The sequence below is a fragment of the Phacochoerus africanus genome, chromosome X (genome assembly GCF_016906955.1).
Source record: "Phacochoerus africanus isolate WHEZ1 chromosome X, ROS_Pafr_v1, whole genome shotgun sequence".
NCBI classification, from domain to species: domain Eukaryota; kingdom Metazoa; phylum Chordata; class Mammalia; order Artiodactyla; family Suidae; genus Phacochoerus; species Phacochoerus africanus.
Genome location: NC_062560.1, coordinates 110,460,769 through 110,478,398, shown reverse-complemented (window position 1 = coordinate 110,478,398; position 17,630 = coordinate 110,460,769). Strand labels below are relative to the sequence as shown.

Sequence of the window (17,630 nt, the reverse complement as noted above, 5' to 3'; positions counted from 1 at the left end):
GTAGGGGAGTAGAGAAGCCAGAGAGGCGCGGGGCCAGGGAGAAGCGTAGACAGTGTTGCGGGGCGCTCACCTGCTCTGGGGACAACAAGCTGACATCGATGAGTTTCCGGTCATAGGGCACCAAGGATACCACTTCAAAGGTCAGGTAGGTCCCTGGGTACTGGGGGGCACAGGTAAGGTAGGAAAGCAGGAAGTGAGTGAGGGGGAGGAGCTAAGCTGAAGGAGGTGGGAGGAAACACGCCACCCAGAAGCCTTGGGCACCGGGATCTGACCCTTGTCAAGCCTGAACCCCCACAGTGCCCGTGACTACCCCATGCTGCCGCTTAGCCACCCGCCTTTGGTGCCACCCTCATGATTCCCGAAGTGTAGACCTAGGCCTGTGTTTCTCAAAGCACGTGTCTGCAGAGCGCCTAAGGAGCTTGTTAAATATGCAGATTCTGGGGTGCGCACCCCACCACTGGAGTGAAGCTCTCTAGAGCAGAGCTGGGAACCTACATTAAAATAATTTTAAGGGAGTTCCCGTCATGGCGCAGTGGTTAACGAATCCGACTAGGAACCATGAGGTTGCGGGTTCGGTCCCTGCCCCTGCTCAGTGGGTTAATGATCCTGTGTTGCCGTGAGCTGTGGGGTAGGTCACAGATGCGGCTCGGATCCCGTGTTGCTGTGGCTCTTGCGTAGGCCAGTGGCTACAGCTCCGATTCGACCCCTAGCCTGGGAACCTCCATAGCGGCCTAAGGAAATAGCAAAAAGACAAAAAAAAAATTTAAGGTAAATATTTGGTTTTTATACCTTTCTCTCTAATTTCCATCTCTAGCTACACACCTCTATCTCTCAATCTGTATCTCCATCTAGGTATCTATCAATTGATGTATCCCGGAGATACACAGGAAGAAATAGGAGTTCCCTGGTTGTGTCGCTGTCGTGGCCCAGGTTTAGCCCCTGGCCCAGGAACTTCCACATGCTGCAGGCATGGCCAAAAAAAGAAGAAAAAAAGAAACAGCCCACAATTCCCATTTCCCATGCATGGATGTGCTTAGAAAATTCAAACTACAAAAAGATACCCAATACAAATGGAGTCTCCGCCCTGCCCGGTTTCCTCCCTGAAAACATTGGGCATATACAGTCTATAGATGTATGTATTTTTAAAATTCATGCAAAATGGATCCTACTATACACTTTTCCACACCTCACCCTCATAGTAAACCTAGGAGAGGGCTCCATATTAGCACAGGGAGGTCTACCTCATTCTCCCCCCATCCTCCCTGAGCCACAGCAGTAACAATGCCAAATCCTTAAACATTAGGCCACCAGGGAACTCCTCATTCTTTCTTTCTTTCTTTTTTTGGTTTTTAGGGCCGCACCTGAGGCATATTGGAGGTTCCCAGGCTAGGGGTCGAATCGCAGCTGTAGCTGCCAGCCTACGCCAGAGCCACAGCAATGCGGGATCCGAGCCGCGTCTGCAACCTACACCACTGCTCACAGCAACGCGGTATCCTTAACCCACTGAGCAAGGCCAGGGATCAAACCTGAAACCTCATGGTTCCTAGTCGGATTCGTTAACCACTGCGCCACCACGGGAACTCCTAGAGGATCTATTTCTGGACTAACTATTCTGTTCCACAGTCCCACCTGCCTTTCCCAGCTCTGAGGTCTTACTGTCTTAGTGAGCGTGGGCTAAGATCTACAAGGGCTAGTTTCCCTTATTGTTCTTTTTTTTCCGAAGTATCCTAGCTTACCTAGCTATCTATTTTTGCATGTTTATCTTTACAAATAAACTCTCCCATCATTTTGTGAAGTTCCAAAAGCAGCCGGTTAGTGCTGAAATTGAGGTTGTCTTGAATGTATAGATTCATTTAGAGAGACATGACATCTTCATAATATTGAGGCTTCTTTCCAGAGAGCACCACTTACTTAAATCTTTTTTATGTCCCGCAGTAGAGATTTTTCTCCCTGTAAGCCTTTTAAAGTTTGTATCTAGGTATTTTATCTTGTTGGTTGCTATTATACAGCATCTTTATCCCTAACAAGCTCCCCTGGTGATGAGGATGTGCACTGAGCACCAATGATGTAGGGCAGGGATACGGATTCATTGGGTCTGGAGTGGGACCAGATGATGCGAATATTCTCATGGGCAAACGGGTTGGAGACACTGATTTCTGGGATTTTTCTGGAGCTGAGGAAGACTCCAAAGAAATTCATGCCCACACACTACATTCTCATTTGCCCTTCTTTACCGCCCCGCCCCATGCAGCCCAAAGTCACTGCCATGCTGTCCACACCTCCAGCCCCTCTCGGTAGTGCTTTACCTTGGTCTTTGCTTCTACCACAAGGGCCACATCTTCAAGACGGATCCCAAATTCTCCATCCTGATAGTAACCAGGTTCTGGGAGACACAAGAGATGCTGCTGACGTCAAGTAGGGGGAGGTCCCAAGCCCAGGTTTCCTGGGGCGTGGCTGGAGAGCCTGGCTGCCCCCCCCCCCCACGGCTGTTGGCTTGGGCAGACCCGCCACTTGTTAGATGCTCACTGGCTATGTTGAGGCAACCCACCAGGCCTCAGACCCCCGCCCTCTCTTGTCACCCAATGGGGAAAACTTCAGAGCCCACTTGGGTCCTGGAGGCACTCCCATCTCCCTGTGCGCCACTGTCCTGTTACCCCAGCACCTGACTGGAGACTCTGGAGTTTGGATGTACAGCTGGGGACCAACTCTCATGGGCAATGTCAAGGGTCTGGGCTGAAGGGGGATGAAGGTGCTTGGGGTTATGGTGGGACCACCCCTTCGGAGCTGGGAGTAGGGAGGCGAGGGAGTGCCCCAGTGGAGCGCGGTCGGCCTGTGCGGGGCTGTGCTCCCTGAAGGCTGGCATGCCCTAGGCTGCAGTCCTGGAGCAGTCTGAGAGCCTTACCGATGGAAGTGAACATGCCTTCGGCCATGGGAATGTTGCTATACTGGAATCCCACTGGCCCTGGAAAGGGAGATGCAGGCACAGTGTCAGCTCTCCTGCACTTACCAGCTTGGAAACCAGCAGGCTTCGGGGAAGGGCAGGTAGCTGGAGATCCCGAGCAGCACGTGTTCGCTGCATCATCGTCTACCTTGGGCTGGTACAGACCAGACTGGCTCCGGCTTTGATTTCTCTGAGGTCTATGCCAGTCGTGACCTTGACTTGCCACGCCTCTCTCCGGGGCCCTCCTGAATGCCAAGAAGGCAGCGGGAGTGGCCAGCTGCCAGCATTTCCCACCTATCCTGTGGAGCCCCAAGTCCCATTGGCTGGGCAACCTTGGGTGAGTCACTTTGCCTCTGTGGGCCATTTCCTGCCTGCGAAAGGCATCACCTCTTTCATGGGGGTGGCGGGGGGGCCTCCAGGGGAGTGCTGAGGAGATACCTACACTCGTGCACACATAGGAAGTTGCCGATGCCGTGGCCTGTCCCGTGACCATAATTGAGCCCAACATCCCACAAGGCTTTGCGGGCAAAGGCCTCCACTACTCGCCCTGGAAGAGAGACAGCTGTCAGCCAGTTGGCTGGACCCCAGACTACTGGCCTCGCCCCTTCCTGCTCTCTTTCTCCAGACTAACCACCAGGATGGTTCCTGAGGTGAAGGGCCCCTGAGGGGCAGGTAACCACGCCCTAGCTCTAGTATATTCTACGTTGCACCTGTCTCCTGGACTGAGAACTCTTGCAATGTCTCCCCATCTGTCAAAATACCTGCTTCCTCCAGGAATTGTCCCACCACTGCTGCTGCCCATGCTGACCGCCCCCACCTCCGAGCTCCTGCTCCAGCTCCTGAATTAGATTAGGAGACAGGAGGCCTGGATTCAAGACCTGGCTCTCCCAGTAACCTCTGTGTGACCGTGGGCAAGTCACCTTCCCTCTCTGGGCTGGGTTTTAGCTACACAATGGATGGGATGAGGATATATAATCCCGGCCCCACTAGCCTCCCAGGGTCTGGGTCCACTGACATCAGGGCCTGAAGCTCTGGGTCCAGCCTGATTCCCGAAACCCACCTGACGTAGCAGCAGGGAAGACGAGTCTGGACAGATCGATATTTCCTATCAAGACGCGAGTATATGCCTCCTGATGGGGAGAGGGCAAGTGAAAGCGGTACACAGGAGGAGGAAGCGGGGAGTCTCCAGCTGTTGGCCTGCCTGCTCGCCAGGGTGTGGGCTCAGGCCTGGGTGTGGGTATGTTGGGGAGGGGGGTAGGTGCCTGCTCCTGGGTGATCACCCAGGTTTTGGAAAGTGGCCAGAGGAGGCTGAGGGGGACCTGCCCGAAGCTGGGGCTTGGTCCATGTGGGTCCCTTTGGCTGGGGCACAGGGATGCCCATAGGTGATGGCGAGCTGAGGCTGCCACGCTAGGGGTTTGGGAGGCACTCCCTGGGCTGGAATGCTGATGTGGCCTCTTGCAAGCCAGGCCTTGGGCAAGCAACTTGAGGTGCGGGCTGTGCCTCTGTTTCTTCATCTGTGGCGGGACGATCACAGTGCCAGCTCCTAAGGTGGCTGCGAGGCGTAGGGAGACTGGCGCAGGTAAAATGCCCCCAACAGAGTAAATGCTCTGCTAGAGGGCAGCGTCTTTCACTGCCATTAACATGATCCTCCTTTAGTTTTCTTCAGGCCCTAAGCTTGGGGAGAGACCCGCTAATCTGGCAGATCGGCCTTGCGCTGTCGGGGCTGTTAACTTGGGGAAAGAGGGAGGAGGTGGGCTGACAGTGGCCTCTTCTGGTCACTCCTTGTGGTGATGGGGTGAGTCCCCTTTACCACACACACACACACACACACACACAGGCTTGCTGTCTACTGCACAACAGCCTGGGGCAATGGATCTCCTCCCTGAACTGTAGGCTCCTTGAAGTCTGACCGGCCTTTGTTTTCTGTCTCTGTGTTTCTGACACAAGGTCTGAACCACAGTCACTTGCTGAACGCCTGAAGGGGGCGCCCTGCTCTCCACCCCACTCCCTAGAGGCCCCCTGGAGGCACATGGACCCTGTCCTAAGTGGACCAGCCCCTGCCAGCGCCTTTCCACCTCGGAGACGTCCCTGGTGCCATTTCTCGCCCCTGCAAGGGAATGCCTTTCCTCCTTTCTGCTGTGCACAGGGCTAGGCATACAGACAGCACTAAATCAAAGTATGTGTCCTTTCATGTACTGAAACGGGATGATGATAAGCCTGGGCTGAGGGTCCGAAATATCTCTGCGGAAGCAGTTGGGGCGCTGGGCTTTCTGGTACGAACTTGCCGTGGAACTTTGGGCAAACTACTTAACCTCCCTGGGCCTCCGTACAGTCACATGGCTTTCGTCTGAGTGGTTGCCTGGGTGCCTCTTGGGTGAGCGGGGGGGTAGGGGAATCTGGCTGCAATGCGTACCTTTTGGAAAGCAGAGGGGGTGCCCCAGTGGACTGTTCGGGTGATGTCTGTTGTTCCGTCCCTGTGGAGAAGGACAATCAGCACGTCCAGCTCTGCTGAACACCTTGGGGCAGGGATCACGGCCACGTGCTTCCCGTGCACTGTCCCCCGGGGTTTGAGTGGCAAGGCTGGGGGTGGGGGTGGGGGTGGGGAGGGGAGAGGAAGAAGACGGCTGCCAGCGTGCAGTTCCCGCCCTCAGCATCTGTGCATAAAGGGACTCTGCAAAGCTATCACCTTCAAAATCACGATGCTGTCCGAGACTCCGATTACCCCCGTACATCCTCCACCCCCGCACCACCCATTTGGGCCGGGTTGTAAATCTGGGCTTCCTTGGGTCAGGCTTGCTCTAAAAGCAAGGCTTGCTCCAGGCTTCCTGGGAGCCAGGAAGAGACTGTGCCCTTGTTACAGAGAGGGAAACTGAGGTCCAGAGAGCACGTATGGCTCTCATATGGTTCATAGACTTATTTGCCATTTACAGGACACTTTGCAGCTTCCTGGGGAGGGATGCAGAGCCGACCTCATGATCCCCATTTCACAGATGAGGCAATTGAGGCCACGAGGCCATCTCCCTCTCTGAGCCCCAGTGAGGCCAGGCCTGGTGCCAGCCCCGACTCTCTGCACAGTTCTCGCTGCCACTGTAACCATGGATCTGCCCCAGGGGTTTGCTCAGAGTCCAGAGTCTGACTCCCAACCACTGGCTGCAGGAGTGGCCCCTGGGGCCATGCCCCCATGGAGGGGGGCAGGGAGGGGATGGTCCCAGGGCCCTAGGGACTCCTCCTAGGGAGCAGGTCATAGGGCGTGGCCGACTTCTTCAGAAGGAGAGAAGAGGAAGTGAGGTGACCATTTCCCCAGCCTCACCCTGCTCGAGCACGCCCCATGAATTCACTTCCCCTTTGCACGTCGGCCATCTCAAGTACACACAGTACCACGCTAGTGGCTGTAAAGGCTGCGAGGCTGAGCGCCTGCCAGGATGGTTCCCAGAGCCAAGCTAAGACCAAGAGAAGCCTTCACCATGAGCGCCTTCACCACAGGACGGAGAATGGGAAACTACTCCTTGCTCCTCCATTAGTTCAGCCTCCCCTCCTTCCCCCCACTCTTAGCTCCTCACAGCTCACTGCTTCCTAGATGAAAAGAGAAAAATCTTTCCGCTCAGCTCAGCTCCCGGGTGAAACGATGGGTCACACATTCGGAAGGAATGGGCTTAGCCTATTCTGCATGGCTGTCATGTCCAGGTGTGCAGGTTGTGCACTGTACAAGGGTAACACAGCTGAAGGAATGCTGTTCACTGCGGGGATGTAAACTAATTTCAACGAGAGCACACACATGGATACACAGATTGTGGAGTCCTAGAGCAGGGGACAGTGCCCTCCCGCATAATCCTACCCCGGGTCGTGCACACACTCAGAAGAACATGTGCACATGTCTACTCACAGACACATCCCTGTGTGCCCTGTGCCAGCTGTGCCACAGGTGTCCCCCAGCGTCATGTCTCTCACCTGCCTACTGCTCTTGGAGGCCTGATCTTGCCCCCACTGTCCCTGACATGGTCACCTCACTGTGCAGTAGGGGCCGTGGAACATGCATCATGCCGGTGGCATGCGGGGACACGTCTGGGGCATGCATGAGTGTGTGAGGATCTAGGCGGCAGTGTCTGTGCAGTCAGGCAGGTCTGCTGAGCATGGCTGTTTGGACTGTGTAATAATATGCAAGCTTAAAAAAAAGCCATTTTACTGGCACAAGGGGTGTCTCTTCCTGATTCTCACAGGTTAGTGGCTGTGGGGAGTGCTTCTGTTTTGGCCTCTGTCTGTCGCCCTCCTTACAGGGTCTCCCAGGTGTGACACTGGGAAGGATACTCAGGCGCATTCAAGCCAGGCCACTCCTTTCGAAGATGGGGGATGTCTGAGCTGAGACAGCCGGGCCAGGGTGGGGTGGCGAGTACATACCAGTATTGCCCCCCAGAATCCAGCAGGTACATCTCGTCTGGGCTCAGCTTGCGGTGCAGCTCCTTGGTCGGGCTGGGAAGGGGAGAGGCGCTAAGAAAGGAGCGGCCTAAGGCTGAGAAGGAGGGGAACTCCTTCCCCGCTGGGGGCTGGCCTTCTAGCTAACTCCTTTGGGGAAGCTGTGATCTCCTAAAGGGCCCTGGGAGACCACGGAGCTTCTGCTACCAAGGTCCTCAGGGCACGTCCTTTCCTTCTGCTCCTCCCCAGGCCCGGCCCTGGTCCTCAGGGAGGGGAGAAAGGAAAAGAGCCCCAAATGTGGGAGATGGGCGCGCCTTAGCCAGCACCCAGTCGGTCGTCTCCTTTTTTTCTTTCCTTTCTTCTTTTTAGGGCTGCACCCGCAGCACGTGGAGGTTCCCCGGCTAGGAGTTGAATGGGAGCTGTAGCTGCTGGCCTACACCACAGCCACAGCAACACAGGATCCGAGCCGCGTCTGCGACCTACACCACGGCTCCTGGCAATGCCGGATCCTTAACCCATTAAGAGAGGCCAGGGATGAAACCCACAACCTCATGGATACTAGTCGGGTTCTGAACCCGCTGAGCCACAGTGGGAACTCCCAGCCATCTCCTTTTATATCGGGAGAAACAGGCCTGCAGAGAAGGGGCTCACGGGAGGCCCCGAGGGGAAGCCATGAGGGAGCTGGGCCCCGACTCAGAGGCACAGTCCAGTGCTTTCTCTAACTTCCTGCTGCCTCTGGGAGCAAAGGGCCCCAAGGAACCAGGGAAGGAAGGAAGGATACCTGAGGGCGGGGCTGGAGAGCAGGGGCTGGTAGGGTTGGGAAGGGGAGAGAAGGGGCTGGGCCAAGCAGCTGAAGGCTTGGGGGTGCTGGGGGAGGGGATTCTGGGATAGGCCAGGCCAGCCCTGGTGACAGGGGAGGGGCATCTGGTCAGCTTGACCCCCTCAAATTTCATCAGGCAGGACTGCAGGTGTTTTGTTTCCTATGAAACCAAATATATGGCCAATCTACATCTTGGACCCACTTTGGCTGGTTCAGGCTGAGTGAATGTGCCTCTCTCCCCATGTGCTTGTGAGCTTTAAGAATTAGGTAACATAAACAACTCACAGGAAGCCAAGAAAAAACATCCAGCAGCAGCCCTGTCTCCCTTCCAGATCCTCTGCCCTCAGTGCTCACCAAGTCCTAGCCTCTTGGTGGGGTGGGGAATTACTCAGGTCTTTTATTTCACAGGAAACTCCCAACACCCGCCTGGGCTCCACGCCCCACCCTCAGCCCCCACAATGCTAAAGGCCTCAGAGCTTAAATGTGGACTCAGGTCCTCCACAGAGCCCCAGAACGTTCTTTCTCCTGAAGTACCTGTAGTGGGCCAGGGCAGCATTCAGGCCACTAGCAGAGATGGTTTCAAAACTGGGTCCAGAGAACAACTCCTCCTCTCTGGAAAGGACAAGGCAGGAATGGTCAAATAGGCTCGGAGATGACCCTGGACTCAGGACATCTAACAAGGGCAAGTGAGAGTCATGGCTGCCTCAACCTCAGCCAGACTCCGTTTGGTTTTCCCAGCCTCGCTTCCTGGTTCCATCTTCCCAAGCCTTGACCTGTCACTTGTAAACCACTCAAGGTCGGAGAAGGGAGGACTGTAGACCCCAATTATTCCTCCCCTACCTCCATTTTACAGATGGGGAAACCAAGGCCGTGTGTCCCAAAGAGAGTTCCTAGTAAAGCAAGAGCGAAGAAACGGAAATCCCTGGGTCTGAAAACTCCCCCAGCCCCAGGGCAGCATCCTGAGCTTATCGTGCCCTCAGGGAACCTCCCACCCTAACCCGATATTCTCAAGTGGTCCAAGGTCCCACCTACCTCCCCGACAGAGAGAGCGGGCCGTGCCTGAAGTAGACACTAGGGGGCGCTGTTGAGTTGTGGCCCTTCAAGTTGTCCCGCTTTCAGCAGAGCTGGGGAATGTCATCCAACACCCCCGCCCAGCTTCACGACCACCCAGGAACCCGTCACTCCTTGTTGCAGAGAGGCCCTCCAATACACGGAGGGTCTTCCTTCCCCTCTCCCCGCCCCCGCCCCCACACGAGAAGACAGCCAGCCGAAAAGGATGGCTGTGGTCCTTCACCCGCGGAACTCCTCCACCCGCTTTGCACCCGAGAACTCATCCACGGTGCCTGTGGGCACGTTCTTCTCCAGCCAGGCCAAGTAGCGGATCACAGCCACCGCATCCCGCACCTGGAGCGGGGCAAGCAGAGAAGCGATAAGAGGACCGGTCTCAGCCGAGGCTCCAGGATGGAGAGGAGGTGACTGCTCTGGAGCTGAACTTTAAAAACGTGGGGTTGCACTGCCTTTTTGACATTAAGGGATTCTTATTAATGTTTATATATATGATCAAAGTGTGGTTTCGAAAAGAGTGCTTGTCTTTTAGAAATACTGAAATGGTGATAGAAGAAACAATGTGATAGATGGGATTTGCTTTAAAATCATCCAGCCGCAGAGGGTGTGGAGTGGAGGTAAGGAATGTGGGGTTGGAGAGGAAACGAGATTGGCCTAACTTGATGATTGTTGAAGCTGAGTGGCGTGATGGGGAATCAGCATGCTATTTTCTCTACTTTTTGTACACGCTTCAAATTTTCCACAAGAAAAGTTTGTAAAAGCAGGCAGCGTCTTCTCATCTTAACAGGACTGCCAAAGGGGTGAGGAAATGATTACAGTTAACACTTATTTAAGATGTGGAAGGTTGAGTTCCCTGGTGCCACAGGAGGTTAAGGACCCAGCATTGTCACTGCTGCGGCTAGGGTTGCTGCTGTGGCGCAGGCTCAGTCCCTGGCCTGGGAACTTCCACATGCCGCAGGTGCGGCCAAAAAAAAAAAAAAAAAAGACTTGGAATGTGCCAGGTGGTGTTCAAAGCAATATATGTAATTACATAAATACAGATATATCTATATAATTATTTATATAATTATTTATATAATAATATAATTATATTTATATGATTGTTATATACTAGATGTTATAAATATTACATTTATATTAATTAGGTATTGCTATTAATATATTCAAACACACATTATATGATATAATACAGATCCTTACAACAACCTTGTGCTGGAGGTTACCGTTATGATCCTCATTTTACAGAGGAGGCAACGGAGGCCCAGAGAAGTGAAGTGACTTGCCTAAGGTCACCCAGCCGGGAGGTGGGTGGAGGAAGGGGGATTTGAACTCAGACACGGTAGTTCAGGGCCCAGGCTCTAAACCACTGTGCCATTCAGGGAACAAGTGGGTGGAGCAGCAAGGGGTGCCTAGGAGTTTGGCGTCTGTTTCATTCGGGGCCTTCGGCCGGCTCCTCTGGCAGGGTCTCCTTCCTAACCCAGCAGACTGGGGGCTCTGCAGAGGCTCATCTGCCGGCCCACGGACTTACGTGGCTGGCCTTGAGGAGGGCCTGCTCCTTGCTGTTTTTCACTGCCTTGGTTATCATCACCGGGGAGTAGTCGTCTTCTACGAGTTTCTCCTGTCACAGGCAGAGAGGAAGCGGTCTGGGAGCCATCCCTAGGGCACGGCGGTGTTTGAAAAGGACTGCCAGGACGTCCCGGCTGAGAGGAGACTCGCCGTTTCCTGGAGTGGCAGTGCCCTTCCCTGGTGTGCCTTCTGGCGGCACAGGGCTTTCCAGCCTTCCCTGTCCAGCCTCACCTTCCTCCCTCTCTCCCTCCCTTCCTTCTCCCCACTCCCCACCCAGTTCCTGGGACCCACCAGTGCTCTGGGACGGGTCTGAGCCCGACCCCCGCCTGTCCGCAGGCTGTTTTGACAGTGTGTTTCTTGCTCATCTCGACCCGTGACCGCTACCATTTACTGAGCACCTGCAGCGTGTCAGCTGCCAGGCACGGTCTCCTTTAAATCTCCTTGGAGCGACTCTTTTGAGGTCGAGACTCTTAGTGCCATTTTACAGGTAAGGAAACAGAGGCCCAGACTGGCTAAGTCACTGGTCCAAGGTCATTGCCCAGCTGGTTCTCAGGCTCATGCCGGGCGACCTCTGCTCTACCAGCCTGTACTCCCCCAGCCTCCTCGACAATCTCTGAGCTCTCTGTGGACAGGCATCCTGCTGCTTCTTTGTCTCGTCCCTCAAAGGGGACTCGTTGCACCATGGCTGACTGACCAACAGCCAGCGTGACTGAGGGGCTGTGGCCCCGTCCCGTTAGGTTGAGACTTATCAGGGCTGTTGGGCCGTGGGGGTGGGGGCGGTGCCGGGCATGAACCCAGGCCGGGCAAACCCACCTTGGGTATCACTTCATAGAGTCCATACGAGGTGTAACTGGTCCCAATCCAGATCTTCACGTCTCCTGAGGTGTAAGCCTGGATGCTGTTGCGGATTTGGCTGTAATCTTCGAGTTGCACACACATGGAACTGTTGCAGCCAGAGTTCAGGTATTGCAGGGTCTCGGAGCTAAAGCGACTCTTATTTGCAAATAACCTGGGCAGAGAGGGGAGGGTCCGGAGAGTCTCTAAGGATGATGCACAAGACCAGAGGCCCTTTGTTCCTGCAGGTCAGAAGAGGCCCGCGCCAGGCAGCTGAGCAGACCAGATTTGGAGGATGTGGGAACAGACGTCAAGGGGGTCAGGAAAAGCTGATCGGAGGCTTCCTAGAGGGTCCTGCTGGGGCAGGCACCCCGCTCCTGGGAAGGCTGCATGTTGGGGAGGGGAGGAGTGGGAAGAAGTCAGTGACCGCAAGCCAAGGACAAGCCCTACCTGATGGAGGAGTCGGTGAGCAGCGTGTAGGAATAGAAGAAGGGGTTATAAGGGATGTCACTGCTTCGAAGGTTGAAGAGCCCTGGGGAAGAGAATTGATGGGGACTATTTGAGGCTGACCTGTCTGAGTCAGGGACATGTGACACCTCTTCCCTGCTTGTTTTGGCTCCCAAAGATCCTCAGTGGCACACCCGCATCATCCACCTCTGAAAGTTCTTCAGCCTTTGGCAGGGTGGAGGGGAAGTCTTTGAAGCTCGAATGAGCAGTAGGAACCCCTTTTCCCAGAAAGAAGGCAGATACCCAGCCAGCAGTCCACACACAGCTTGGGTGGGTTCTCAGCATATCTGAAGCCCAGAGCTGGGGTCAGCTGAGAATCACTGAGCCGATGGGACAGAATAGGGTTGCACGGGAGTGTGAGCCCCCTGGGGCTAATGGCCAGGCAGCTGCAAGGTGTTTGCTGGGCCCCCTCCCCTTCATGAGACAGAAGCCTTTGCTGCCGTGGTCACCCCGTCTTCTGATGGCCTGTGGGCTGGCCCCAGCTTGCACAGGACTTCCTGGTTTCCTCATTGGTGGGACGTGAGCTCCTGCCCTGACCTTTCTTCATTCCCACAGGCCATGGCCACAGAGCTCTCAGAACCCACGAGTACATGGTCCTTGGGGGAGGAGTCTTGTACTGCAGGGCCTAGGAGGCCTGGGGGTTGGGGGGATCCAGGCACCCCCCTGTATCCACAAATCTATACTCACAGGCCGTCTCATCAAGGGCGGACAGAAGCACGGCAGTTGGCCTCTCGTGATGCTTCTGCATCTGGCTGCGGATGTTAGATACTTTCTCCTGCCAGGTGCTCCCTACAAGCAAAAGAGTCCACAGAAAGCATAGGTGACATACCCTCTCTCTGGCACTCTGTCCTGAGTGGGCTCCCTTAGAGCAATCGTTGTCTATTCCTTTAAAGGCAGCAGAACCCTTTCTTTTTCTTTTTGCTTTTTACGGCTGTACCTGATGTACCTGTGGTACACGGAAGTTCCCAGGATAGGGGTCCAAGCAGAGCTACAGCTGCCGGCTACACCACAGCCGCAGAAATGGGGATCTGAGCCATGTCTGTGACCTACGCCACAGCCCACAGCAACGCCGGATCCCCTACACACTGAGCGAGGCCAGGGATTGAACTGAATCCTCCTGGGTACTAGCTGGATTCGTTTCTGCTGTGCCACAACGGGAACTCCAGTAGAACCCTTTAACTAAACTCTTAGGTGTGTCGTCATCAAGAACATGGGATCTTGACCCAGACTGTCTGGGTTCAAATCCCAGCTCTGTCATTACTTGCTGGAGGACCTTGGGAAAATTACTTAACCCCTCTGTGTCTTATTTTGCAATCTGTAAAACGGGGATGGATTCTCATAGTAGTGTCTATGTCAATAGAGCTGTTTTGAGGATCGAATTATGTCATGTTTGTAACGTACATAAAACAGTGTCTTGATGTATAGTAAGTCTGGTATAACCTTTTTTTCGGCAGTATCTGTAGCATGTAGAAATTCCCGGGCCAGGGATCCAACACGCGCCACGGCAGTGACCTGAGCCGCTGCAGTGACTGTGCACACAAAATAACTCGTTTCGATCATTTTATTTATTTATTTATTTTTTATGGCTTTCTCTTTTTTTTTTTTTTTTTTTTGTCTTTTTGCCACTTCTTGAGCCACTCCAGCGGCATGTGGAGGTTCCCAGGCTAGGGGTCGAATCGGAGCTGTAGCCGCCAGCCTACACCAGAGCCACAGCAATGCGGGATCCGAGCCGCATCTGCGACGTACACTGCAGCTCATGGCAACGCTGGATCGTTAACCCACAGAGCAAGGGCAGGGATCGAACCCGCAACCTCGTGGTTCCTAGTTGGATTTGTTAACCACTCACTGCCCCACGACGGGAACTCCTCGTTTTGATCATTTTTTTTTGTGTGTGTGTCTTTTTGCCATTTCTTGGGCCGCTCCCTCGGCATATGGAGGTTCCCAGGCTAGGGGTCGAATCGGAGCTGTAGCCACTGGCCTACGCCAGAGCCACAGCAATACAGGATCCAAGCGCGTCTGCAACCTTCACCACAGCTCACGGCAACGCCGGATTGTTAACCCACTGACCGAGGCCAGGGATCGAACCCTCAACCTCATGGTTCCTAGTTGGATTCGTTAACCACTGTGCCACGATGGGAACTCCTGATCATTTTTAAAGTGCCCAATTCAGTGCCTTTAAGAACATTCACGAGATTGTGCAACCACCACCACTATCTAATTACAGAACATTTTCATCCTCCCGAAAGGCAACCCTGTAGCCATTAGGCAGTCCCTCCGCATTCCCCTCTCCCTCCAGTCCCTGGAAACCACTAATCTTGCTTTCTGTCTCCACAGATTTGCCTGCGCCGGGTGTTTCACACAAATGGAATCATACAATTTGGGGCCTTGGCTGGCTTCTTTTGAGTTATGTGTTCAAAGTTCACAGATGCGATACATTTTTGAGGCAATAAATGGAAGCCAACTTAAATGATCTGATGTACACAGGTATCTTTGAGTCGCTTTTTCTGTTCTTCTCATGGCCCTTCACTCTTGACCCCTCTAAAGCCTGTGAGTGGCTGGAGAGAAAAGTCTCTCTCATCGCTGGAAGCTTAAGAGACTCTGTTCTTGGGCTTCCTGGCCCAGTTCTGGCTCCAGATGACTTTTTTTGAAGACTAGCAGCCTGCGATGGCACGTCTGCCTCTTGCTTGTGGGAAGTGATAAATCCCATGTGAATTCTCTCCCAGTCCCTGGAAGGCTTTCCCCTCTCTCCCCTCCTCTTCTTGATATGACTCCACCCTTCTTTATCTGAATGGGATGGGTTTAGTTATGATTGAACCTTCTTGGATAGCAAGTTTCTTTAAAAACTGTGTCAAGATGCAGAAAGATTCTGTAAGTTACATCAGAATGGATAAAGACAATTGGACACAATTTGACTTGTTTCATCAGACCCACTATTGTGAAATTTCCCTCCTGATTTTTGGACTCCTTTCTAAACAAGAAATAGACCTGTGTGGGGAAAGGGGCCTCTTGGATTGCCCAATATTCTAGGAATCCAAGTCCATGGGCTTGTTCAGAATTCTTAGGAAGGTAGGAGGGAGTGGTGGCCAAAACTTTGATTCATACTCAGTAGCCTGGTCACAGTCAGGAGCTTAGTTAAAACCTATAAGAATTATAGAGCACACTGTTCTTTTATGACATATTTAGATGGTGTCAAAGGGGTCAAGATTGTTGATGTTAGAATTTTAGGGGGTCAGTTAACTTTCCTTTGTAGTCTGGCCAAAACTCTGAACCCTAGTCTGTGCTGCAGACTGACCTTGAGCTTAGTTTTTACTTCCTTTGTCCACCCCAGCCATTATCACAGGACGGCCAGAAGTCAAGGTCTGAATTAGTCAATACAAACCGGTTTTCCCTACCAGTTACTATATGCAACTCATATATATCACGTTTGCCTTCTCTCTTTCAAAGCAGTAGGTTTTTTTCCATCTTTCTCTGACTCCCTCGTTTCTTCTCTTCCTACTTCCTCTTGCTTCAAATCCTGACATTTTTTTTTTTTTTTTTTTGCTTGCGCCTGCAGCGTGCAGAAGTTCCCAGTCCAGGGATCGAACCTGAGTCACAGCAGTTCAACATCGGAACCTTAACCCACTGAACCACCAAGGAACTCTTCCTGATACCCTTTATTCTAGCGTTTTCTAAATATGGTCTGAGGACCGTCTGATTCAGACTTTCTGAGGGGAGGGGACTTAAAACCTGCATTTTATTTTACTTACTTACTTAATTAATTCATTTATCTTTTTGTCTTATTGGGGCCACACCCATGGCATATGGAGGTTCCCAGGCTAGGGGTCTAATCAGAGCTGTAGCCCCCGGCCTACGCCAGAGCCACAGCAACGCAGGATCTGAGCCGCGTCTGCAACCTACACCACAACTCAGGGCAACGCCGGATCCTTAACTTGCTGAGCGAGGCCAGGGATCAAACCTTCATCCTCATGGTTCCTAGTCAAATTCGTTAACCTGAGCCAAGAAGGGAACTCCCCAAACCTGCATTTTAAAAAAGCACCCTCAGGAGTTCCCGTCGTGGCGCAGTGGTTAACGAATCCGACTAGGAACCATGAGGTTGCGGGTTCGGTCCCTGCCCTTGCTCAGTGGGTTAACGATCCGGCGTTGCCGTGAGCTGTGGTGTAGGCTGCAGACGCGGCTTGGATCCCGCGTTGCTGTGGCTCTGGTGTAGGCCAGTGGCTACAGCTTCGATTTGACCCCTAGCCTGGGAACCTCCATATGCTGCGGGAGCGGCCCAAGAAATAGCAAAAAGACAAAAAAAAAGACAAAAAAAAGTAAAAAAGCACCCTCAGCTATTCAGAGGCACATGAAACCATTGCTTTGGGACAGGTGAGGATGAATTTTTCAGCCTAAGGGGCAGCAGTGGAGACCTCTGTTTCTCCAAGTTGGGAAAGAGGACTGGCATCAGAAATTACCTGCGAACGCCTCCTGCAGGGCATAAATGGGCGCACTTGGCAGGTGTGGCCTCTCTGACCCCCACACCAGGTCCACAAGGTTGACGGTGATGGACACCAGCTCTCTGTCAGCATCTTGCAGGGCCACGTCATAACTCTCCCAGGAGTCTGCAGAGACAGGAAGGCATCACCTGTCACCTGCCCATTAATACCTCAGAAAAAATTGTGACTCAGGCCAAGTTAGTGCTTGTCCCCTCTGCCTCCCGTTCCGCTCCTGCAGCCCAGCTGCCAGAGCCCATCCAAGCAGTCTGGTCCTCCTAGGCTGTGCCTTTTCATCTTCCTCTTTAGCTTTCAAAGCCTAATTGCCCCGAGCCCATCCCAATGCCGACTGGCTAAGCTCGTCTTTTTAAGTGCCAGTGGCTGTGGGGCCCTCTTTATGGTTCCGGGTGTTTACCTGAGCTTCAGTGCCAGAGCCTGAAGGAATGTGAGGTTCAGGCCCCTGGAAAGGCTGGCAAAGAAGCCAGTTCTGAAGTGGGAGCCTTTCAGTACCTAGTCATGAGGATGCCATGTTTGGGGACAGGCTGGCCAGCTGGCAGGGGCATGGGAGCTCAAGGAGCTATGTTCCTGGAAGGGAGGGGACTGTGCTTCTTTACTCAGAAGCGCTCTCACCTCCTTCGACCCTTCCAAGCTGCCTTCCAGAGGGCTACCAAGTGATTCTAGTGCGCTAACTGGTAGAGTTCCAGGACATGGAAGATGATTCTGGGTTTAAGAACATCCTGGCCTACTGGTCGGCTAGGTTTTTTGTTTGTTTGCCTTTTTTTTTGCTTTTTGCTTTTTTTAGGGCTGCTCCCGCAGCATATGGAGGTTCCCAGACTAGGGGTCTAATCAGAGCTGTAGCCGCCGGCCTATGCCAGAGCTACAGCAATGTAGGATCCGAGCCGAGTCTGCGACCTACACCACAGCTCACGGCAATGCCGGATCCTTAACCCACTGAGCTACCAGGGAACTCCTCACCTGCTAGGTCTTAATGATTCCCTGACTCTTCTAGGTTGGCTCT

The 17,630-nt window shown here is 53.4% G+C and overlaps 1 protein-coding gene across 2 annotated transcripts in view; it reads right to left on the bottom strand.

The window, feature by feature from the left end:
* XPNPEP2 (X-prolyl aminopeptidase 2) overlaps positions 1 to 17,630 on the bottom strand; it is a 28,907-nt gene that overhangs the window by 1,811 nt on the left and 9,466 nt on the right. For both annotated transcript variants that reach the window (XM_047765219.1, XM_047765218.1), the window contains 14 exons: positions 16,595 to 16,741; positions 12,831 to 12,932; positions 12,087 to 12,168; positions 11,616 to 11,811; positions 10,765 to 10,854; positions 9,466 to 9,575; positions 8,706 to 8,783; positions 7,337 to 7,408; positions 5,355 to 5,415; positions 4,002 to 4,071; positions 3,384 to 3,488; positions 2,903 to 2,962; positions 2,307 to 2,383; positions 71 to 160 (listed from right to left, as the gene is read on the bottom strand). In XM_047765219.1, the coding sequence (XP_047621175.1) occupies positions 71 to 160; positions 2,307 to 2,383; positions 2,903 to 2,962; positions 3,384 to 3,488; positions 4,002 to 4,071; positions 5,355 to 5,415; positions 7,337 to 7,408; positions 8,706 to 8,783; positions 9,466 to 9,575; positions 10,765 to 10,854; positions 11,616 to 11,811; positions 12,087 to 12,168; positions 12,831 to 12,932; positions 16,595 to 16,741 (1,340 nt within the window). The remainder of the gene's footprint in view (positions 1 to 70; positions 161 to 2,306; positions 2,384 to 2,902; positions 2,963 to 3,383; positions 3,489 to 4,001; positions 4,072 to 5,354; positions 5,416 to 7,336; positions 7,409 to 8,705; positions 8,784 to 9,465; positions 9,576 to 10,764; positions 10,855 to 11,615; positions 11,812 to 12,086; positions 12,169 to 12,830; positions 12,933 to 16,594; positions 16,742 to 17,630) is intronic.